This window comes from Malania oleifera, chromosome 4, assembly GCF_029873635.1.
Source record: "Malania oleifera isolate guangnan ecotype guangnan chromosome 4, ASM2987363v1, whole genome shotgun sequence".
NCBI classification, from domain to species: Eukaryota; Viridiplantae; Streptophyta; class Magnoliopsida; order Santalales; family Ximeniaceae; genus Malania; species Malania oleifera.
In genome coordinates, this window is record NC_080420.1 from 45964277 (window position 1) to 45990011 (window position 25735).

Consider the following 25735-nt stretch of genomic DNA (forward strand, 5'->3'; position numbering starts at 1 on the left):
TGCTACACATTTAATTACCAACAACAATTGTTCTAAAAAAAAATTTGTGATATAACTTATTGTCATATTCTAGTGAAGGTAGAATAGCGTTTCCTCTCCTAAAGTAGAAACATGCAACTTATTGGGAATTTACCTTATTATTATTATTATTATTATTATTATTATTATTATTATTATTTATCCCAGTTTAAAATCATAGATCACCATTTGCTTAAAACCAAAGATTTGAAATCCAAATTTCAAATCTAATCCGAGTCTAAACAAATGCTTATATTTTGTTGGAATTTTTGTTGTATATGGATCAGATTATAAAAAGTTAATATCATTAATTAAATAATTGTATTTTATTGGTGTCTCTCATTATTATGCATTCTAAAAAGTGCTTACTCTATGTTTGGAGAGCTCTTGAATTTTTAGTTGTATTGAATTTGGATAATATGAATTATGTTGAAATTTGTCCAAATCCACCCAGATTCAAATTCAATGACGAAAACCCATATAGAATATGTATAGAATATGAGTTTTATGAAACATGGATTTTGATTTATATGAATTTTGGTAAAATATAAATCAAAACTATTATTTTTCAGATCAACACACAAGCCAACATTATTGTTCAATAATACCCCTGCACTCTATGCAACATACATGAGACATTACAAATTAAATACACTGCAAGAACACAGTAATAAAGCAGATAAAACCATTTTGATCAACATTATTTTTAAGATTATGAAAAAGAAAAATAATATAAGAGTTTATCTTCAATCTAAGTAAGATTGAGCGACTTGCCACAAACAAAATTCTTCCTTTCATCTTTCAGCTTCAAGCAAAACTTTTTCCAATTGAAATCTCCCAAGAGTAATGAACCATCCACCATGGATGCCATAAACTTCAAAGCTTCAGCAAGAATCATTTTCTTTCTTTTCCCGAACTCTTTCTCTCTAAAATGAATTTGATATGAGATTGAGTGTGACCCTTGTGCTTTATATAGAGTTAGAGTGTCATGAAATTTTGAATTGATATTTATTATCGATATTATTAAAATATTTCTATATATTATTACATACCATAACTTGCCACCATTTTTTCCTATTTCTTGTCATCATTTATTTGTGCCATCAAATATTTCTATTTTAAGACCTTAATGTGCATGTATATTTTCAAGTTACAGCAGATTTTCATTGAGATATATATTAAATTGGATTAATTGGTTTTTTACCATATATACTTATTAAACCAATTACAATTTCATGCCTTTTAAAATAAAAGTTAATATCATTAAATCATTGTATCTTAATGGTGTATCTTTGTATTCTACATTCTAAATTCATTTTTATTCTTTAATCCTATACCAAAAGTTGGAACCCATTTAGTTGTGGCAAATATTTCTGACTTCCAATTCTTGATTCTCGATTTTTCAAAAAATAATAAATATCATCTTATTTTTTAGTTTTTCAAGATTCATACTAAAAGTGTAGAAAATGAAGAGTTTGTTTAGTTGTAAAATAGTTCTTTTATTTTTTTATTTATAGTTTTCAAAATAATTACAAAAAAATAGAACTCATTTTTTAACTTCTTAATAATTATATAAGATAGCATTTATGATCATGAATTGTGGGGCATGGATTTGGATTTGTGTAGATTCGAGAGAAATTCAATACATAAAAAACACACAAATCAAACTCTATGATTCGAATTTCATGCTCTCATATGTAAATTAAGAAGTCAAAAATATAAAAATAATAAAAATAATACTTTTCCAGTTTTCTATAAGGATATAGAAAATTGAAAAATAATGCTTTTTTGTGATTATTTTAAAATTATAAATGAAAAATAAAACTATTTTTACGACTATTTTATAGTGCCTAAACCTTTTATTGTTATTCATTTTGTTCTTTTTGATATAAAAAATAATTCTATTTTTTTTCGTTCCATTTCATTTCCAATCTTCATTACCAAACAAACCATTAATAGTAGTACATTTTTCAAGGGTAATGTTAGGTCAATATTATGCGCATACCTCAAAAAATTTGCTGAATGACATTGAGCTTAATTTGGATGACACACAATACAGACCTTCTCCAAACCTTAATTTGAGAAGAATAATCTTTTTTAGACCTCGGGTTTAATTGTAGCATCTTCAAATACAATTTTTTCTTTTTATATACATATTTTATAATAAAAAATAAAAAATAATTAAATTATTGAGAAGAAATTAATGCGATCCACAAGTATGATCGAGGTAGCAAAGTACTAGAGTAGTTGATCTTCCTCCGAATATCAAATTTTAGAAAAGAAAGAAAAACTTTGAGCCATCGTAGAATATGAACTAATTTTTACTAGAGTGTATTAGGGAAAAATTAAATTATGATTTTTTTTTCATGAGTTTCAAGCAATTTTAAAACATTGAAGAAAAAAAACACCGCATACGTTGCACGTGCACCACACTAGTGTGTGTATGTATTAGGTGAATGAATTGAATGAACTTATATATATATATATATATATATATATATATATATATATATGCATGTATATCTTATGCACCTAGTATACAAGAGCTCATTTAAATTCATTCATTATATAAATTTTTAATTTTGTTATACTCAAATTTGATAATCATTAGACAAAGTAAATGGAACTTGAATATGAATGAATTTGATTGAATGGTTTGAATGCATGCTTGGTTGCGTTTTGTGTTAATAAGGTTGGATTCACTCATTTATGTAATTGATTAATAAGGTTGAATTAGATTTTGATAAATTGTAACGCACTTAAAAGTAAGAAATATTTAGTTAAGTTTATCTCGTTTATGTGATTCCTTAATAAGGTTAAATAAGACTTTGATAGATTATAGTGAACTTAAAAATAAGAAATATCTGATGTAAGCTTATTTTACTTAAAACTCCATAATTAATTTTTAAGACAATAGATTGATTTGATAAAATAATTTTTTTCTTTTAAAATAGCATTACTAGGAATGACATTTCTCAACGAGTAATATGATAAGATTTATAGACTTACAAGTGAAATGTTTTTTCATATATTTTTTTGGTTTCTTTATTTATTCATATTTATATTTTTGACGGAATGCTGAGAGATATTATTTGGCAAATGCAAATGGCAAAAAAACCGCATTATTCATGACGTGTCATTCTGCTATGCTAGGAAGCAGGTCATAGAACGGAAAGGACACACGTGACGTGTCAGCCACGTCATCTAATCGCTGCGAACGCACCATGGGAAAGCGAGGGAAGCGTAATGCCCGCCCCGGTCACCGGGAATCCTGACCCGCTTTTGACATTTCGCCGACATCCACACCCACCTGGGATTTGAGAATCGCAAGAACAGTTTGCGGAGGAGACTCATCCTCTTCTCCATTCTCAGAGCTCTCCCACCACCCGAAACAACCACTTCCACATTCTTCAAATCGAGGTTCATAGATGACCTGACCTAGCGCCTCACCAGCTCCACCATCTCTCGTTTCCTGATTGTTTCTCAGCACTCTCTCTCTCTCTGTCTCTCTCTCTCTCTCTCTCTCTCTTAATCTTCTTTTCTTCTTTTGATTTGCGTGATCCATGTCTCAAATCCTTCTGCTGCTGGCTCCGATTCTGCTGTGCCTCGAAGCTTTGGCTGCTTCTTCTGGATCGCGCTCAATCCTTCGAGCTATCGGCAACGACAAGGCCGATCTTCCTGACGTAGCCGTTGAGTTGAACGTGAGTAATTTTGATGCGGTTCTCAGAGATACACTTGCTTCGCACGCCGTAGTTGAGTTCTTCGCCCATTGGTCAGTAATTCGAGATGTTTATTGTGATTAGCTACTTTGTTATGGCCTTTACTTGCCTAGTTTCTAATCATGTTTAGACACGGAATATCTTTGTGATTTGATGATGTTGAACTTTAATAAAGCTACAATTTTTTTAGTGCTGCAGAAAATTGGAAAGAATGTAAACGTTGGAGCAAAATTATGGGGGAATATTATTGAAAATCGCAATTGAAAGTAATCTATTTCAGGAAAATATACTATAACGTTGGGGTTTTATTTAGGAGGGGGGGGGGGGGGGGAGGTTCACACTAGAAGTTCTTCAGTGCATTAATTAGGGAAAGCAGATAATGAGATAGGCATAGGCAGTTTGATACTATCTGATGTAATGCACTTCGACGCATCAAGTAATCCATTTTAGGGTGAGTTTGCCCATTTCTTTGGATGAACTTTTAAAAAGTAAAAAGGTTGCGTATAGACGTCTGGTAAACAACTTGAAAGCTTTTGAAAGCTAGTTTTATTTTGTTCATTTAAAACATTTTGAGGTACCTTACAACTTTTTACTACACACTTAGTATCTCTCTCTCTCTCTCTCTCTCTCTCTCTCTCTCTCTCTCTCTCTCTCTCTCTCTCTCTCTCTCTCTCTCTCTCTTCCTCCTGATAACTCTTTGTTCATATAAGGGGCCAAACTATTTTTACAACCACCTCAATCAAATAAGTCTTAATCCATATCGTAGGTGCCTCCATTGTTTAAATAGACAAATCCTTGATCTAAGAATTTTTCTTCTTTGATGTGAGTTATTCTCAATTTCTCAAATATGTGATCGTTGTGATGTATCAACACATTTGCCAATTTAGGATTCCATTTCGCATTTCATATCTAAAATGCGCTTGGGGTTATTAAATATGGATTGAATTGATGTGTATATGAGAGAGAAAGAGAATCATAGTTGAAAATTTCCTTCATTTAGTTATAGATGTTCTAAAATTTTCCCTCATTGAACCCACAATATAAAACATCGATCTCTACCTTAATGCAATTCTTGAAGCCATCTGTTTTGTGAAGGCATAAATAGTGTTGCGTTCATGATCCTTCCAAAAAGCAACCAAGCCTTCTTGAATTGGTACCCCAAAAGAATGAATAGTGAAATTAATGTTTTATTTGCATTTTGCAATGAGGAATTGGAAGTTTAAACATCCCGTGCTACCAACTTAATGAGATGAGGTCCAAGTTATCTAATTAGTAATTTAAAATCATGTTTCAAGTGGGATGCTTGTCCGAAGATTGAAGAAACAAAAGCCGAAGGAGATGCAAAGATATTTATTGATCCCTAAAAGGATTGAAGAAGTATTAGAACACTTATAATATTAGTCATTTTTCTCATGTGCTTGCACATTAGTAGCTGTAAGAGAGTAACATGTCTAGTAGACTTCTAAAATAATGACCCAATATGAAACTCAACCAAAAAAAAAAAAAGAAAAAGAGAAAAAGAAATGAATGGTTGTCTATACTATATGAAGATGTCTGATTTGTAGCATAAAAAGTATTCTTGGGACAATACTATTGCACATTTTTGGGAACAGGATGCCCGTATCATGCGAAATATTTTTGTTTGGTTGGCACTGTGAGCATGGTCTTAAACTACCACAAAATTGTCAAAAAATTTGTTTTCCATCATCCTCGAAATCGAAATGGTGGTCAATTTCTGTCTTACATAATTTCTGACTAAAAACGAATCGTCCAAAATTTATTGAAATCTCAAAATTTTAGTGAAAATTGTCGAAATTTTAACTACAGAGTAAAATTTCCTTGGAATTCAAATGTAAGATTTAGATGCAAAATGAAATTTCTCTCTTAATATATCTTATCTTTTTATAGAAACAAAAGATTATTACAAGTGCGTTTGAAATTATATGATAAATTGAATGTACAACAATAATTTATTTAACCATTCATTCTTAAATTATCTTTATTTGTATAATAAAATTTAATTGATTTATTAATTTCATTTATTTTAACCAAGTATGTTTAATACACATATTACATTCCAAATTTGTTTAATACACATATTGTTACAACCATTGCAACTCATTCACAACAAAGATGTATATAATTTGTAATATATTAGTCCTCCTAAACTTACATTATTATGTCTATTAACGATTTCTATAGTTTCATAGAAGAATTCCTTAATTTACTACTAATTTCCATCATTTTGCAAATCGAAATCGAAATCGAAATTGACATCAAAATCGAAATTTTCATCAAAATTTTCGTACTTTTGGAGCTTTGAAATTTTAGTCAAAATTGAAATTTAGGACCTTGGCTGTGAAATCGTGATATTCCCGAGACATATATAGGAAGGCCATGTTTGTATTTTGTTTAACATGGAATCCTTGGCTAGGTATCTCAAAATTATTATCATTATACTCATGACATATAGTATAAACAACAACAATGACAAACCAAGCCTTAAGTCCCACCACTAGGTGGAATTGGCTACATGAATCCTTGTTGGCCAATTTACACGATCATAAACAATTTTCTTGAACAAATTCAGGACTATTAAATCTTTACTCATTATCCCATTATGAGTTATTTTAGGTCTACCCGTACTCCTTTTATTGTCTCTCAGAGTAACTGACTCACTCCTCCTCATTAGTGACTACTTGGCCTATGTTGTAGATTCCCAAACCATCTAAGTCATCCCTCCCTTATCTTATCTTCTATAGGAGCTATGCCCAACTTACCGTGAATATGTTCATTTCTTAGTTTATCTTTTAATGTTATACCACTCATCCACGTTAGTATTTTCATTTCAGCAATATTTACTTTTTTGATATGTTATCTGTTAGTCGCCCAACATTCAGATCCATATAGCATAGCTGGTCTCACAACCATCCTAGAGCTTCCCTTTTAATTTTAAGGATATTTTACGATCACACAACACATTTGAAGCACTTCTCCATTTTACCTAATCCACTTTAACTCTAACGTTACATCTTCTTCAATTTTTCCTTTAGCTTGCATAATAGATACTGGATATCGAAATCTACTAGTGTTATTGATTTCTTGACCATGAAGTTTAACCTTTTCTCCAGTATTCCTTCTACTATGACTGAAATTACATTTCATATATTTTGTCTTATTTCTACTTATCCTAAAACCTTTAGATTCTAAAGGTTGTCTTCATAATTTTAACTTAGATTCTACTCAACCCCTAGTTTCATCAATCAAGATAATATCATCTGCAAACAACATACACCATGGAACCTCATTTTGGATACTCCTACTAAGTTCATCCATCATTAGAACAAAAAGATAAGGGTTCATAACAGATCCTTGATGTGCACCTATTGCAATTAGAAATTCTATGGCCTCTCCATGTGTAGTCATAATGCTAGTCATTACTCCATCTTAATATCCTTAATGACATTAGTATACCTACTAAAAATGCACTTTTTCTCTAAAAACTACCATAGAACTTCCCTAGGTACCCTATCATATGCTTTCTCTAAGTGAACAAAAACCATATGCAAGTCCTCTTTTTCCTAAAATTTCCCATTAATCTTCTTAAAAGATATATAGCTTCTGTAGTAGATCTCCCATGCATAAAACCAAATTGATTTTTGAAACCTTCGTATCTAACTTAATCTTTGTTCAACCACCCTTTCCCATAATTTTTTTTTTTTATAAATCATAAGTTTTATTCCATGATAGTTATTACAATTTTGAATATCTCATTTATTTTTGTATATAGGTAATGAAGTGTTTTTTCTCCATTCGTTTGGCATTTTCTTAATTTTTATAATTATGTCAAATAAATTGATTAACCATATAATTTCGTTATCACCTAGGCATCTCCAAACTTCAATTGGGGTGCTATATGATCCTACAACTTTTTTATTTTTCATTTTTTTAATGCAAACTTGACTTATTAACTCTAAATTTGCGAATAAATCTCATATTTTTAGCGTTTTCCTCATTTGTCAATTCTAAATTTAAGCCTTCTACTTGGTTTTCATTAAACAACTTATTGAAGTAACCTCGCTACCTTTCTTTTATGTCTTCGTCCTTAACCAAGACAATATCATCTTCATTTTTTATTCATTTTACATTACCTAAGTCCATGCTCTTTCGTTCTATAGCTCTAGCATATAAATTATTAAATGATCTATTTTTAGCTTCACTAACACCTTTTTTTTTTTTTGGCATCTTTTCTTCCCTCTTTATACTTTTCAAAGTTTTTCATATTTCTATATTTTTGCCATTTTTATACCAAATTCTTTTTGTGTTTACAACTTTCTAGACATCTTGATCCCACCACCAGCATTCTTTGTTATTCGAGAATCTTTCTCTTGATTCACCTAAAATCTCTTTTGTTATGTTTTTAATAGAGCTCTCTATCCTACTCCAAAGAGTGTTTGTGCCTGCACCATCCTCTATTGACCAATCACCATCTTTGATCATTTTATCTTTAAATTTTATTGTATTTTCCCCCTTTAGGTTATACGACCTATTTTTCTTGCATTGATTTATATTATCCTTTATCTCTCTTTACAAACATATATCACTAAAAGTATTTGTTGTGTAGTTAAGCTTTCATGAATAATTAGTAAGGATTCACATCATAGTGGTTTGACAAGTTTTATGTTGGTTGTTAGCTACCTAACGCAACCCTTCTCCTTTACTTGGGCTTGGGGCCGGCTTTTGTAAAAAAATTAGAACATTGAGTGCATCACAGGCGGAGTTCCATGGCATACAATATATGAAGAATAATTATATTTTCAGAACAAAACCTTCTAAGAATGTCTAGCTAACTAAATTTGTGCCCCTAAGACTTTAAGTAATCATGAAAGGGCAGCTTGGTGCACAAAACTCCCACATATATGGGGTTAAGAGAAAGGTTGGACCGCGATGGTCTATAGTTTGCAGCCTTACATTGCATTCTTGCCAGAGGCTGTTTCAATGTCTCGAACCTGTGATCTCCAGGGCGCATGATTACAACTTTATCGTTGCACCTTGGCTGCCCTTCAATACTTTTAAAAATCAAAAATTTGAAAAAAATTCAAAGGTAATAATCCAGGTAACTGAAATAAGTGTGGGGAGTATGGTGTCCAAATTTTAACCATTAGATTATATTATTATAACATAATAATAATACTAATTTTATTTTATTAATAATTTACTATTTCAAATATAATGATAGTGTGTAATAATAATACTTAATAACATGAGTATTGATGTCAAAATGGTGAAAATAGTGAGGCTAATTTGATCTCAAAAGTAAGGTTCCCATGGGATGGGATGGGATGGGATTCCCATGAAACTTACCCATTAGTAGAGGGTAGGACTGGGATGCCCACGTTTTGTGAGAATCCTTCATTCACAGTACTGTTGAAAATTCTCACCTCATTAGATTCCGGTGCCCAAACAAGTGTGAGAATGAGATGCCAGGAGCTTCATATTTCAGGAAATGTTGAAACTTGTTGCTGACTAATCATCCCCCTATGGGAATATCTTTGGGTTTTGGAAGATATAACTCATAAGTGGAGATTTATTGATATAAGTTTATTTTGGATTCCAAGAATTGGTTCAAGTTTGCTATGGATCCTGTCTGGCAACTTTCGAGTAAAAATAATTTTAGAGTATGAAATTACTTGTAAGATATCATGCATTATTTTAAGTGGAAAGCGATCTTCATTTTTAAATCAACATGGAAAATATTTGACAACCAACTTTTTCAAAGGCGATTTGAGGTTTGACATTAGTTTTCCACTCCACAAAGATGATTTTACTAACCAAATTAATAAAAATAACATAAAAATAATTTTGCACCATAAAAATACATATGAAAACTTTCTCAAGGGGGTGCCATTTAACATAGCTGACAAAGTTGTTATTTTTTGTGTAGTTTACCTTAAACTGATAAGTGGAAACAAACAGATTTCGGCATCGTTCTAGTTTAGTTTTATTTTGAAGATATATATATATATGCGTATTTTTTTTTTGTTTAGTATTATATTTGAAAATTTAGGTTAAATACCATATTTTTGCATCATGACGAATTGAGATAGTTATTCATTTTTCTGGTTGGTTTGGTTTATCACATTATAAATTCAACTCGCACAACTTAACAACATTGTACCATGACTTTGCTGTAACTTGGCTAAGCAGGTGATGAAGAAGAGCTGAGTTTAATTGAGTCTTGAATTTTTATATTAATCATCATTGATTTCATTTGTGTAGTTGATAAGCTATGTTTAATTGAAGAAGAACTCATTTTAATTCATAAATTTTGTGTTGGAGACTAACTCTGATTTGATATTATCCTTTTTTTTTTTTTAGCAATGAGAAATTTAGTTGATGTATTTTGTTTTGGTAGTTGTAAATATTTAAGAACTCCTAGGGAATTGATATAAATTTGAGTATACTCAGTTGTTGCTGTGAAATAAAGGGTTGTTTGTTATGTTATGAACATAGGAATATGCAAACGAAAAATTGACAAAAAATTGTTGGAACTTGGTTTTCTATGAGCTCTACCTTGTTTTTTCCTTCATGCGTTTGTGTCATCTTCATTGTTGATAAATGCAATTATTGCTTGAAATTTTCTTGTTGATTTTGCAAAATGGTTGTTCTATTGGTACCAGTTTTATGCCATCCCTGTTCTTGGTCCATTTTTAACTTTAGTTGCAATATATTGCTTCAACTTATGGGCGATGCATTTAATTTGTATAATACTAAAACTAAACAATGAAGTGGAATGTACTTAAAATTGAATTATGATTGTTATATTAGGGGAGAATATTGACTCGTGTATGCACATGTTTCTGTTTTTGTTTATATTTTGCTCAATTATCTTTGGATATAACTATCTGTAATATGGCTAATCTGCAATGGACTCATGCATAGAATTCAAGAGCAGATTAATAATATAACACAAAAAATTCAACTTTGAAAAATTATTAATGATTTGTGACATAAACAGTCATTCTTAATTGCCGTGGGAAGCAAAAAATTGAAGTCCTACACAAAATTTTAAGGTTCAACGCTTATAACATCTAAAATAAGTAGTCAAAAAATATACAACTTAATTCCTTTTAAGAATGTTTAAGACATGAATAATTTTTTCCCCAAAAATGATTTGCACTATATGTACTCTTATGCATGGTATAGATTTTTATTAAAACTGGTTACTTTCCATGATCTAGAATATATAGTTAATTATTTTTTTCAGTGATAGCAGCTTTATTTCCTCATTTCTGTCAATATTTATTTGTTTTATGAACCTTAATCTGCTATCGTTGGTCTGGCAGGTGCCCTGCTTGCAGAAATTATAAGGTATTAATGCTACATTCTTCATTTACCTGCCTACTGCATATTATATTACTTTTGCTGATGCATGAGATATGATTATGCAGCCTCATTATGAAAAGGTTGCAAGGCTTTTCAATGGACCTGATGCAGTGCATCCTGGGATCATACTAATGACAAGGGTAGATTGTGCATTGAAGGTATTGTTGTTGTGTTTTTGTGGTCACTTTCTGTGTTGGAAATGGTGCTGTTTTCATCTTGGAGTTACATTTATTCTGAACAGATGATACTTCTCTATGTAATTTAATTTGTTGATAGCTTTTGCTCTCCATATATATGATAGTCAAAAAGAGGGAACCCAATGCACAAGGTTCCCACCTAAGCAGGGTTTGGGGATGGTGGTCTAGTATACACAGCCAGAGTCTTACTATTTGATGCAGGACAGCTTCATGGATTTGCTGCCAAGGGATGGATAAGAAGAAATTGAGGAGAGAAGGGGAGAGGAAAAGCAAGAATAAGGATAAAGAAAGAAGGAAGAAGGGGATACGATTGGGGGCAAGAACACATGTTTAATTTTCAATTCAAATTCAACAATAACCACCAGTTGCATGCATAATTTCGTTTGCTAGGTCCCGGGGAGTGTAGGTGCGACCATCTTGTTTGCTGGGATATGGTTGGCAGACCTAAGTCAGAGGGGGGCTTGGGTATTGGGAATGTGGTATCTAAGAACATCTCTCTTATAGGTAAATGGCTATGGAGATTCCCTCTAGAAATTGAATCCCTTTGGCTTGGGTAATAAAGAGTAAGTATGGGATCAAATGGAATGGGTGGGAGACAAGGAGCAGTGGCATCACTTCTCATGCATCTCCTTGTGAATTTGTCTCTCAGGTAGCCAGTCAGTTCTTACTCCTATTTGGTTCAAAGTGAGAAATGGCCAAAAGCTCCTTTTCTAGAAAGATTTCTGGGTGGGGGAGACTTTGTTGAAGCTGAAAGGTCCTCGTCTTTTTAAGCTTTGTTCTCGTCATAATGTTCCTATTAGTTCTTTAATTTCTTCCGAGTGGGGACCTTCTTGGGATTTCCATTTTTTAGGAACCTCAATGAAAGAGAGGTCAATGATCTGGCTACCCTTATTTCTTGTTGCACGAGCACATTCACTCTTCTAGCGTGGATGAGAGAGTGTGGGTGGGTATCACGAGCCAAGCTTGTTCATGCATTATGCTTTCTTGTGACTGCTTGCCTTGATGGGTTACCATCATGTAAATAGTATAGGTTTTCTTATTGAACGTGTCAATGTCTTAGTATAGAATGGGAGTATGACTCCTCGGACATTTCGATGTTTCCTTGTGCTAGAGCCAAAATAACATATCAAGCTTGATAGGAATGGTGTAATCCCAAAAGGGGGGGTGGGGTGAATTGAAATTTTAAAATTTTTTGGCAATATTTAATTGATTCACCCAAACAATATCCTAGTCAAAATGTAAGGCGTGTATGTGAAAACAATCACAACAATATAAGCAATCATACACGTGCGAAAAATAAGATATAAGAGAGAGAGATATTGACACTGAGATTTTAACGAGGTTCGGCTATTCCCGCCTACGTCCTCGCCTTGGGCAAATCCCCCAAGAATTCCACTAACCTGCTTCCTTTACTGTGAGGAGCAAAACCGTTACACACTCCTTACAGGGCGGAGCCCCTCTTTACAACACTCCTTCAAATAAGGTGGAAACCCCCTCTCCAAGCGATACCCCAAGCTTGGTCCACTCCTTCTTGGTGGAGCTACCTCTCCAGGCGATACCCCACGCCTGGCACGGTTCAATACCCGAACTGCAAGAATACAAATAAGAATGAAATTTTCGTACAAGTAAAATGCTTCTTCCATAGGCAAAGATGTATAATATAAAAACAAGATGCACTCTCAAATGATTTATAAAAATGAAGCTCTGTAGAGTATATGATTTTCCTTTCAAAATATTTTTCACGTAAAGTTGAGAGTTGGGAAAATGATTTTCCTTAAGATTGACCTTTTGTAAAATTAAAAGAGAGTGACCATTTAAGTAAGAATATATGAGTTAATATATTGCTCAAAGCTCTCAAATATAAATCAAATAATTTCTCCAAAAAGATTTTTCAAAGTGGAAGAGTATAGGAGAAATTTGAAAATAATTTCTTCAAGATATAACCCTTGAAATCTCAAGAACAAGAAGCTCTTCAAGCAAGATATATGAATTGAATAAATGCTCAAAGCTCACTTGTGTAACCCCAATATTCTCTCCAAAATGATTTTTCAAAAGAAAGAGTAGGAGAAAATGAATTTTATCTTTGAAGTGGAGTATAAAATGTGAGAAAGAATCAAAGAATAATCAATAAAGCTTTCAATGTATTTCTCTAAAATTTGCAAAGTGGTTTGGCCAAGTATTTACAGGCATTTTCAAAATATGGCCTTTATATGACTGTTGGGCATTAAAATATCATTTTAATTCAAATTTTTTTAACCGTTGGGCCTAAAAAATGCTTCAACTCGAGAGGTCCGGTCGATAGGCCCAAGGTCCGGTCGACCGACCAAGGGGCGAAATCCTTTTTCGCGAGCTTCGGTCTGCCGGACACTCTGATCCGGTCTCCCTGATCAACCTTCATATGAAGGTTAGTCGACTTGGCCAAATAAGCCTTCAAGAGGCCGGTCGCCTCGACTGGGCCCTTTGTAAATTGCCCATGTGGTTAGTCTGGTCAACCGGGATGTAACATCCGGTCAACTGGCCATTTTGTAAAATCCTCATTTTTGGTCAGATGAATACTTTAGTCGACTGGGCTTAGTAGGCCGGTCGATCGGCCCTTAACAAAAATGAGTTTTTGGTTTGTCCTTGATTTCAAAATCATTTCAAACTTTTTGTGTAAGTTTAACTTTGAGTATGAAAAATTTTTCATTCAAATCTAGGGTTCCTAAGGTCTATCTATTGTTAAGGTTGAGCTTCAGTTAAATCATATGAGTATGCATGCACAAATGACCCTAATTACTATTATAACTTAAAAAATAAGCAGAGTCTACAAGCTTTGCTCTCTTGATGTTTACGGAATACACCATGGAATATGATCGTCCAGGTGCTTTTCAAGACTTCCATATTGCAGCATCATTTGTGCTTTTAGAAAGGTAAACCTGTTCATTCACTCAGCACACAAATGAAATGTTGTGGTTTGTCATGATCAAAACAGGGAACAGATCCAAAATGTTAACAATCTCTCCTTTTTTGATGATGACAAACATAGGAGCAAAATTGGTCTCAGCCTGTAAATGCTCCCTCTAAGAATATGCACAATTTCAAAATGATATTCAATACAGTTCAAGCATATACAAGTTGAAGACTTCTGAATTTTTAAGTTTAGCATTTAAGAGCAGTTTGATTCAATGTGCGTTTAATATTGAAGCTGACTTTTAAAAGAATATTCAATTAAGCACCAAAAAAAAAACATTTTCCAAGTTACAAAAGGGCAGGAGATACCGTATAATTTTGCTTATTAAATTTGTCCCCCTTTTGTCATCAGCAAAAGGGCAAAAAAAATTTCTTCTTAGTTTAAGAAGACCATTTAAGCAATCAGAGCCCTTAAGCTTTTGAATTTCATGACAAAATTGATTTTAAGATAATTTTAGGTAGCATAAGTCACGAGTTTAAAAAAAAATCTCCCCTTTTTAGAACACACATGCATAAGAAGTTTAACAATTTAAGACATGCAAATTGTTCATAAGTACCAAGAACAATCCATATTATATTTTGAAAAAAAAATCAGATATGATGTTCAAGGTATTCAAAAGATCCGTAGGACTCAAAAACAAAAATAGAATGAAGCATACGAGTCCATAAGATTTGATTTTAGTAAGAACATAGGAAGTGTGTATATTTAAGAGCATTTAGGAAAAATCAGTTTTAACAAAATTTGGGCAGCATTCCGTTTGTGAATAGAGCATTTTCCATTTAGTTGTCCATACAAGCATGCGCAAAAACGTGGTTGTCTCAATAGCATGTGAAATTAGGAATAGCTTCCCAAGAGAGAGAGGGGGGGGGGGGGGTGTGAATTGGCTTTTAAAAGGTTTTGTTAATTCCTTTTGAGAGTTCTTAAACTTATTTTATTTCTTTTAACCAATTCATGACTTATTAGTTTAATTTGTTAAGCACTCAAGAACTTAGTTTCTTATTTAATCCTTAACCATACAAACATCCAATCATTCAACCAAACCAATCAACTATAATTAGAAAGCAAACAAACAAGCCAATATACAACACTTATGTAATATAAAAACTCAAAATGGTTGTTTGTTGATATTAGCCAAATTTGAACCAAGCCTTGTAGTGAATGAGAATTTATGCTTTGCTGATATAGATTTGCTTCTTCAATATGTTTTTCAACAACACATTCACACTCTTCTCAATATTCATAACTCAACTAAACTCTCAGTTAATTTGTCCTTGGGCTGTTAACCAAGTAACGTACTCCTGTATTGTTTCCGCAAGATATGGTATAACCAACATACTTCCTTTTGGTTTCCGCAACCCAAATTAAAATTAAATTTTAAGTTTACTTGATTTCTATATTACGTAGTATATATGATTATCAAATAAACCATCCACGCAATTTCAATATGCTGAAAATAAAGAGTAGGGAAAGAGAGAGTGAGACGGGGATTTTTACGAGGTTCGGCTTATACCTAGCCTACGTCCTCGCCTTTGGCAAACCACCAAAGGATTCACTAAACTTGTTCTGTTGACGGGTGGAACAAAACCTTTACAAGCGATACCCCACGCTCAAACACTCCTTCACTAGGCTAGAGCCCGCCTCTCCAAACAATGTCCCCTCGTTCGGTCCAACAATTCTACGACCTTGAATCGTCTATACACAAGAACCAAGATAGAGAAGAGTTTGTGTACAAGAAAACACTCTCACAGTAGAGTAGGTTAGTACAACATTCAGCACAATAATACTTCAAAGTAATTCAAATATAAAAGAATTTGAAGCTCAATACTCAATATAAATCACCAAGTATCTTCCAAAACTTGAAAGATTCTGACTTTGAAAGCTATACTTAAGAGTTTGAATCAGTAGCAATTCAGTAGTTGAAGATGAATGAACACAAGAGAGTTTGAGAGCCCTTTTGAGAACTTTGATTGCTGAGAATTTCTTGGTGTTAAAAAACCTTTGAAGTTTGGGGCTATTTATAGATGTTTAAAAGTAATTCCTTACCCCCAAAGTTTCCTTGAAGTAGTTTCCAAGTTTTCCAAAATAATAGTATCCAAAAACTTCATTTAAAAAATCTTTTCGGTGAGATTTTTTAGGCCAACGTTCGAGTGGCGGTTGCTTGTCATAGAACAAACTCACAACACAGAATACTAGCAGTCGCCTACCAAAACCAAGGCAATCACCTGGCATGACCACCCAGGCGCCTGGCTATGTTCAGGCAGTTGCCTGGCATGCTACTGTCTCTTGTCTTTATTTAATTTGGCAGTCGCCTGCCACAAGAAGATAGTCGCCTGGCCCTTCTGTTTTTCAAAAACTTTTCTTTTTCAAAAACCTTTCTTTTCTTCAATTTGAAAAACATTCTTTAGAGTTTTCTTAAAAATATATTTATGAGTTTCTTTTGATTTTATGAGAGCTTCAAATCAGTTTATACTTGAAATTTACTTGAAGTACTTACATTCAAACATCCTTAAAATTTTAATCCTTTGATCTTCAAGTAAGTTTTTATTCTTCCATCATCTTTGAGTTTCTGATCTTTGCTTTGAGCTTTAATCAAGTTATCTTTAATTCTTATGCTCTTCAAAATCTCTTTTTAATCCATAAGCTTCCTCATGCTCTTCAAGATCTCTTTTTAATCTATAAGCCTTATCATCCTCTTGAGCTTTGTCACTTCTTTTAAGCTTTGTCTTTTTCCTGAAAAACTTTCACTTGAACCACATTAAACATATCATGATTTGTTATCATCAAAATAAGAATTGTAAGCCTTATTAAGCCAACAACATGCAATACACAAATCTGCTTCATGCAGATGCCATTCAATTCAAACATGCAACAACCTAGATCAACTACTAGCATGCAATGCACAAGATTCTGAAAAGATTCAAACATCCTCTTGAGCTTTGTCACTTCTTTTAAGCTTTGTCTTTTTCCTGAAAAACTTTCACTTGAACCACATTAAACATATCATGATTTGTTATCATCAAAATAAGAATTGTAAACCTTATTAAGCCAACAACATGCAATACACAAATCTGCTTCATGCAGATGCCATTCAATTCAAACATGCAACAACCTAGATCAACTACTAGCATGCAATACACAAGATTCTGCATCAGCCATGCATATGACATTCAATTCAAGCATGCAAGTATTCAAAGCATTTCAGTATGACCCATAACAGTTCACAAAAGATAAACCATCCATTAGATGACATAATCATTAGCAAAAATAGATGGTGCGTGTGTTCAATGCAGTGCTCAAAAATATAAACAAAGGATAAAAAACATAAACAAGAAAACATATCCATTGTTTGAAAATACAGACCAAGTATAAAAGTGTTTAAACAACTGAAAAATTTAAAAGATGTCCAAGTGTTGAAATCAAACATCAGACGCTGCTCCCCCTCTGATGTGTGGCGTAGGCCTCTCCATCATGCGCTCCATCAGATGATCCCGCCTCATCGCCACTGATGTCCATCTGCTGCTTTCCTTCTTCATTATCACTGCCATCCAGATCATTGAAGCAGTCATTCATCACAGTGAAGTTCGCCTGCATGACATTCTCCAGCTCAATATAATTATTCTGAATATCAATGAACCTGTTTTCTGAAGAAACTGCGAGTTCTTTTACTTCTCTACGTGAGGGGGTGAGTCGAGCATTTGTAGACTCTAAGGATTTAGCTGTGGATTCCTTGAATTCATTTAAGGACAAGGAGAGTCTTTCAATAGCTGCCATAATTTCGACATTCATCGGCTGTGGAGGCTGGTCCTTTGGACCTCCTGGCTGATCTCTTGCTTTCCTAGGAGCCTGGGCTAGCCACATATTTCCAACAAGCTCGTACCCCATCTGCTTTACTGTAGTGGAGGTGAATATGTCTGTGTTCTTCCTTTTCGCAAGCAGTGAATAACTCATCTTTGTGACCCCCAATTTTAGGAAGACCCTGTAAAGTATGCCCCCCTATGGCATAATGATCCTGTGCCGAGTGGTCTTTATGAACATCCACTTTATAATTAGAATGGGCAGGTCAACCTTTTTCCTCGTGAATAGACACCACATAATGAAACATTCCAGAAATGACACATACACCCTAGACCCGCTCTTAGGTAGGATGTTGTAGGATATGAGGTGGTGTACAATTTTGGCTTCTAGGGTGAAGGATTTTTATTCAGGGGTATGGTTGAGGTTCACTACTGGGTGTACCATGACCTGGTTAACAAAAGCTTCTACAGTGAAGCCCTGTTCATTAATCCATGGAGTCCCGGGGTCAGGGCAGGTAAATTCTCCTCGCTGGATCTTAAAAGTCTCAGCTATTAGGTTGGCGTCAAATCTAAAAGGTTGTTCTAGGACCCTAGAGTAATATCCCCTATCATCATGTCCTAAGTTTGAGTAGAAATGCCTGACAAGGGTGGGGTACACTCCCCTAGATTGATACGCGATAAATGGATACCACCCTTGGTACGTAAACATCTCTAAGATATTTCTAAAATGCTGTTCCATAAAAGAGATGTCTAGAACCTTACCCAAAATTGGATCCTTCGTCCTGAAGTCCCTCTCAAACAACATCCTTTCATTTGCTGAGATGTACCATTTAGCGGAAGTCTCACCGGTCTCTTAAGCCGCTTTATGTTTCTCAGCTCTCGGCATGATGATTTTTTGGATTTGGTGGTCGGTTTTTTAGAAGAGAGCATGAAATGAGGAGAAATGGATTTTTGCTCTCAAGATGGATGTGAAAATGAGGCTCTCGAGCATCAAAAAGTATATATAGTTTGACAGTTCGGTCAACTGGGGCATGTCCCGGTCAACTTGCGTGCATTAACACATGCCAAATTTTTCTCTGGCCGGTCGACTGGGGAAAGGGTCCGGTCGACCGACTCTTCGTGAACGATTCATATTCTAGTAGCCGGTTGATCGACATTCTATTAACCAGTTCGTATTTGAGCATCTAGTCGACTGGGAAGAATGATCCGGTTGACTGGAGTGCAAACAAAGACATCCGATTGATGTCCGATCGACTGAGGAGCAACCGGATAGGCTTCGAAGGGCAAACAGAGAGTTCCCGTCCACTGGCCTTGGTCCGGTTGATTAGGGCTTTGGTATAATTTTGCCCTGGGAAGGTCTAGTTGACTGGGCTTCACAATTTTAAATTTTTAGCCTCTTTTTCAACCCTTTTTGCACTAAACTCTTTAAGCCAATAGTATTATGTCTTCAATACATAAAATTTGGCTTTTAATGCTTAGACCAATTTGACCACATTTTTCAACTAATATCCCTTCAATAAAATAAGCTTTTGTATTGTGTGAAGGGTGCAATTAGGTTCTTAAACCTGAGATCTAAGGTGGGAACGTTGGCGTTCGTTTTGGCAACCCTATTTCTCTGAGTCTTGGCGGGTTAGAACCTGGCGTTTCTTTGACTCTCCTGATTTTTTTAATTTTCACACCTTTCCTTTTAAATGGGCAATCAAATTTGATATGACCATTCTTTTTACATAAGAAGCTGGTGGTGTGAGTATATGGACCGAAGGAGGTACTAGCATAATGTTTTGAGGCTTTTACAAAATACCCCATGTATAGGTTGTTTCTCTTCTTATTTTCAATTCCATTATAACCTATGCCCTCCTTGTCTAAGGTCATCATCTGTGATCTTATGAGCTTATCAAAATTTTCTTTGCCCCTAGTAAATGTATAGATGGTTTTAGCTTGGTCTTTTAATTTACTTTCTAGGCCTTGAATTTTTAAATCTTTTAAGCCTTTGCAAACTGCTTGTAATTTTACAAACTCTTTGGTCATCTTGTTTGCTTTACACTCAAGTTTAGAAATGTGAAGATCCTTTTCATTATCACTAGAAATTTGGAATCTTAAGACTTTTAGCTCTTTTTCCAACATTTCATTCTTGTTTTCTAATCTCATGATTTTCAAATTTTTTTCCTTATCAACAAGAATTTTAGATTCTAGTTCTTTCAATGATGCCTCATTCTTGTTTTTCAAATCAGTATATAGTTTATGCGTTTTAACAAGATACTTATGAGTCTTAACATATTCTTTAGGCAATTCCTCATAAGTTGGCATGCTTTCACTACCAAAACTATAACATGATTCACTATCAGAATTATCATAGGATTTATCACATAAATCATTGCACGAATCATTAATATATGAAGTAGAAGGAGAGGAATGTACCTCTTTGTTAGTTAAAGCAATTAAACACCGATCTACTCCTTTTTGAACATTTGAGCTGGAAGCATCCCGAGTGGTGGCTTTCTTTTCTTCGGTTTCTCTATATCTCTTTTCGAGTTCCTCCCAAATAGCCTTAGCACTTTGACATGCCGTGATCTCTTTAAAAATGTTAGCATCTAAGGCACAATAAAGCATGTTCATAGTATTAGAATTGATTTGCAATAAATTGAAATCATGCTCATTCATTTCACTTTCCATCTTAGGAAAATCTACATTTTGAATTATTTTCATTGGAATATGGTTCCCTTGATCGATTACTTTCCAAACCCTCCAATAAATAGTTTGAATAAAAATAATCATTTTTTGTTTCCAAACATTATAATTTTTACTATAAAACAATGGAGGTCTTGAGAAAATCGACCCTCACTAAACTGGGTAACACCAGAGTGAGTCATTGCAATCTTTATACAAATAGTGGTTAAGCTTATTGCAACCGGGCTCTGATACCAATTGATAGGAATGGAGTAATCCCAAGAGGGAGGGGGGGGGGGTGGTGAATTGGAATTTTAAAATTTTTTGGCAATATTTAACCTATTCACCCAAACAATATCCCAATCAAAATGTAAGGCGTGTATGTAAAAACAATCACAACAATATAAGCAATCATACATGTGCGAAAAAGAGAGAGAGATATTGACACCAAGATTTTTAACGAGGTTCGGTTATTCCTGCCTACGTCCTCACTTTGGGCAAACCCCCCAAGGATTCCACTAACCTGCTCCCTTAATCGGGCGGAGCAAAACCATTATGCACTCCTTACAGGGTGGAGCCCCCCTTTACAACACTCCTTCAAATAGGGCGGAGCCCCCCTCTCCAAGCAATATCCCACACTTGCTCCACTACTTCTTGGCGGAGCTACCTCCTCAGGCGATACCCCACGCCTGGCACAGTTCACCATCCGAACCGCAAGGATACAAATATGTATGAAATTTTCGTACAAGTAAAATGCTTCTTCAATAAGCTAAGATGTACAATATAAAAAGTAGATGGACTCTCAAATGATTTATAAAAATGAAGCTCTGTATAGTATATTATTTTCCTCTTAAAATATTTTTCAAGTAAAGCTGAGAGTTGGGAAAATAATTTTCCTCATGATTGACCTTTTGTAAAATTAAAAGAGAGAGGCCTTTTAAGCAAGAATATATGAGTTAATATATTGCTCAAAGCTCTCAAATATAAATCAAATAATTTCTCCAAAAATATTGTTCAAATTGGAAGAGTATAGGAGAAATTTGAAAATAATTTCTTCAAGATATAACCCTTGAAATCTCAAGAACAATAAGCTCTTCAAGAAAGATATATGAATTGAATAAATGCTTAAAGCTTACTTGTATAACCCCAAGATTTTCTCCAAAAAGATTTTTCAAAAGAAAGAGTAGGAGAAAATGAATTTGATCTTTGAAGGGAAGTATAAAATGTGAGAAAGAATCAAAGAATAATCAATAAAGCTTTCAATCAAAGGGCAAAATCCTTTTTCGCGAGCTTAGGTATGCCAGACACTATGATTCGGTCTGCCGGATCAACCTTCATATGAAGGTCGGTCGACGGGGCCAAATAAGCCTTCGAGAGGCCGGTCAGCTTGGTCCTTTGTAAATTGCCCATGTGGTCACTCTGGTCGATCGGGATGTAACATCCGGTCAACTGGCCCTTTTGTAAAATCCTCATTTTTGGCCAGATGAACACTCTGGTCGACTGGGCCTAATAAGCCGGTTGACTGGCCCTTAACAAAAATGAGTTTTTGGCCCGTCCTTGATTTCAAAATCATTTCAAACCTTTTCTGTAAGTTTAGCTTTCAATATGAAAATGTTTTCATTAAAATCTAGGGTTCCTAAGGTCAATCTATGGTCAAGGTTGAGCTTCAGTTAAATCATATGACTATGCATGCACAAATGAACCCTAATTACTATTACAACTTAAAAATAAGCAGAGTCTTCAAGCTTTGCTCTCCTGATGTTTATGGAATACGCCATGGAATATGATCGTCTAGGTGCTTTTCAAGACTTCCATATTGCAGCATCATCTGTGCTTTTAGAAAGGTAAACCCGTTCATTCACTCAGCACACAGATGAGATGCTGTGGTTTGTCATAATCAAAACAGGGATTGGACTCAAAAAGTCAACAAAGCTCTTTACGGGAGGGTTAGTGTTCATTAATCTTGTAAAATTCACTAGCATTTTGTAAACGTACGTGTTTAGCGTACTTGCCTCCCTCGCTGAACACATATTGTTTGCGGAAGTGCTGTTAGTGAACTACATTGCTTCAATGTTTACTGTATGCTTGTCATTTGTTTTCATGAATTGCTGCTACTTACTTTTCAGTAGCTGCTATAAATGTGTTCTTTTTGTAAACTGCAGTTTACTTTGCTGACTTGTTAAGGAGGAGTGCTTTAGCTAGTACCACATGGCCCTTCACAAAGGATGAAGTGTTCAGCCTTTGACAGAGGGGGATTATATTTACTTCAAAATCTTTTCTATCTCACCTTTTGAAAGCCCATAGCCCTACCTTTTACTTGGAACTGCTTACTTTGGAGGGCCGAGGTGCTGGGGAAGATTTGGGGTTTTTTTTGGACCATGATCTTGGAAAAGATCAACATGCATGATATGCTTCAGTGGAGAAGATCCTATACGGCCCTTTGTCCTGATATGTGCTTCATGTGTTGTGAAAACAATGAGTCAAATGCGCCCATCCCTTTGTGCATTGCAAGTTGGCATCACATCTTTGGAATGACCTTTTCTTTCTGGTTGAGGAAGAGTGGATGGCTTCAAATAGATGAAAAACTTGGTTAATTTCAGGGGTTTTGAAAAGAATAGGAATGGCAGAGCTCTATGGTGTGTGGTCGTTTTTTCCATCCTTTGGGCTGCGTGGATTGAAAGGAATGCTAGGATTTTCAGAAGCCAATATACTTGCTCATGACTTTTGTGGGATAGAGCGACTTTCCTAGCCTCCTTGTTGGTGCACTTGTTTGGTTTCTTTAGGAGTTTTCTGCTGTCTGACCTTAGTAGAGATTGGAAGGCAGTGCTTTTGTAATGGAGTTTTGGATTATGTTTTGTTTTTCCTATTTTGGCATTTTCTGAGCTGTTTTTTTTCTCCAGCTTTTCTAGTTGATTGAGTAGAACTCCTTGTCCTCCAATCACGTACTCCGTTTTTCTCAGGTTTAATAATATTGTCTTCTTTTTCTTTAAAAAAAAAAAAAAACACTATAGGTACATCCATATATGTAATTACAAACAAATCCCTAGTATGCACAAATATTGCAAACAACTGAACAAGCCCCCAAAACACACAATCCCACTACAAGAAAACTAAACACACAATAAACTACTAATTAACTAAGCACATTTGGGTTTGGGACCCAACAATTCATTGATCCTAGTCTTTGAAATTGGCCTCCAAATTGGGTAAAAATGATTCATCCAAATACCGGCTTCCCCTCTTACATCACCCTTGCATTCGGAGAGGTTGCTTTGTGACTTGATGCAGGTCACAATGGAGCAATATTATTGAGCCAAGGCCAATGGAAAAGTGTAAGGGGAAGATTTAATTGACAGTACTTTCTATTATTTAATGGAGGAGATGCATGAAGATCTAATTTGGAGTGATGGCAGGTGCTCATCTGCCCAGCATGATGCCAAGGGGTCAAATGTGGGGAATTAGCCTCTCCAGAAATCCTTGTCAGGCTGCCTAGCATGTAACTTCACCAAAGCCTGCCCCATCAATGGAAGGCTTGTGCATTGGAGTGGCGTTTTTCTTTTAATTTTGGTGAGGGAAAATGCGTAGGAGGAATTTAAGGAGTATGCTTAATCTAATAGCTGACTATGTTAAAGCTTGATATACATTATTGGCTTACAACCTAATGGCTTAAGCTTTTAGGGGAAGTGGTAATCCAACATGGTATCAGAGCTTATTTGTTGTGTGTTTATCTCCCTACATGCTATCGGGCTGCATGTGCGAGGGAATGTTAAAGCTTGATATACATTGTTTCCCGCAACCTAGTAGCTTAAGCTTTTAAGTAAAGTGGTAATCTAACTGAGGATAATTAACGAACACAAAAATGGGTGCTTATAAGTTTTTGCATATGGGGGATGGTCCAAGATTGACAATTGCACTGCAGTTTCTAGGGTGTTTTATTTATTTATTTATTTTGTTGGCTTGGAGGTGGGGAGAGGTTGATTAAAAAGCAGCAGAACCTCCTGTTTTTAGCCTTAAATTCGAATTCATTCCAAATGCCTATCAAGAAATCAAATTTTGGAAACCAAATTGATGGATTAGTTTGAGACTTTCAATATTTACTCCTACGTTTTTAATTTAATTTAATTTATAGAAAAAAATCATTAATTAAAGAAGAAAGATATACAACAGGAGGATAAGAAATCCTCAGAATGAGATGAAAAGGTACAATCGGAACAATAAAGCCTTTGAGTCCCGCCAGAAATCCTCGAGATATTCCTTTTAAAAAGGCCTGCACTAGAAGCGCAAAGAGATGCCAAGTACTGAATCCTATCCCAAAGCAAATTCTAGGACAGTTTTTTTCTATTAAAAATCTGCACATTTTGCTGTGACCAGATTCCCTCATATAGCTGCAAAGAGTGCATACTTCATCAACGTTACAGCATCATTCCTCTTCCCAAACCCAATGAAAGAAGTACCTAAAAATCTCATCCACTGTCTTTGGGCTCCAAATAAGCCAAACAATCTATTCCACATGCCCCAGGGAAATGGACAATTTAGATGAGATACGGGCTCTCAACTGTTAAAACACAAGAAACACGCATATGGGGAAAATGCCTTGAAGGGCCTCCTACTCTTCAGTAGATTGTTGGTGTTAACCCTATTAAGGGCCACCAACCAATGAAAGCTTTGATCTTGGAAGGGACTTTTTGACTTCCAAATGCGATGATAAAGAAAAACACATTTGACTTGATAAGATGACCAAAAACGGCTTACAAGAAAAATAATCTGAAGAGTCCAAAACCCAATCCTTAGCATCCCTCCTATTAGAGACCTGACAGCCCTCTTAACACACAAAGCAAAGATGCCAGCACCTCTGGCTCCCTATCATTTAATCCTCTTCTAAAATAGAAATCTCAAGAAACTCTAGCACCATCATTTGTCAAAAAAGAAGGATTACTTGTATTATATATTGAAGAAAACGACAGATGTGAGAAGTATTTAGCAATGCTCAACCCCCTGCCCAAA

General features: G+C 34.7%; 1 protein-coding gene across 5 annotated transcripts in view; it reads left to right on the forward strand.

Annotated features, from left to right (window-relative positions):
* The first annotated feature begins 3148 nt into the window (after positions 1 to 3148).
* LOC131153257 (sulfhydryl oxidase 2) overlaps positions 3149 to 25735 on the forward strand; it is a 71987-nt gene continuing 49400 nt past the window's right edge. For 2 of the 5 annotated variants that reach the window (XM_058105448.1, XM_058105447.1), the window contains exons 1-2: positions 3200 to 3813; positions 11189 to 11281. In XM_058105448.1, the coding sequence (XP_057961431.1) occupies positions 3805 to 3813; positions 11189 to 11281 (102 nt within the window). In that variant the 5' untranslated portion in view covers positions 3200 to 3804. Of the gene's footprint in view, positions 3814 to 11083; positions 11109 to 11188; positions 11282 to 25735 lie in introns of all 5 variants that reach the window. The other 3 variants (XM_058105446.1, XM_058105445.1, XM_058105450.1) reach the window with 3 other exon arrangements.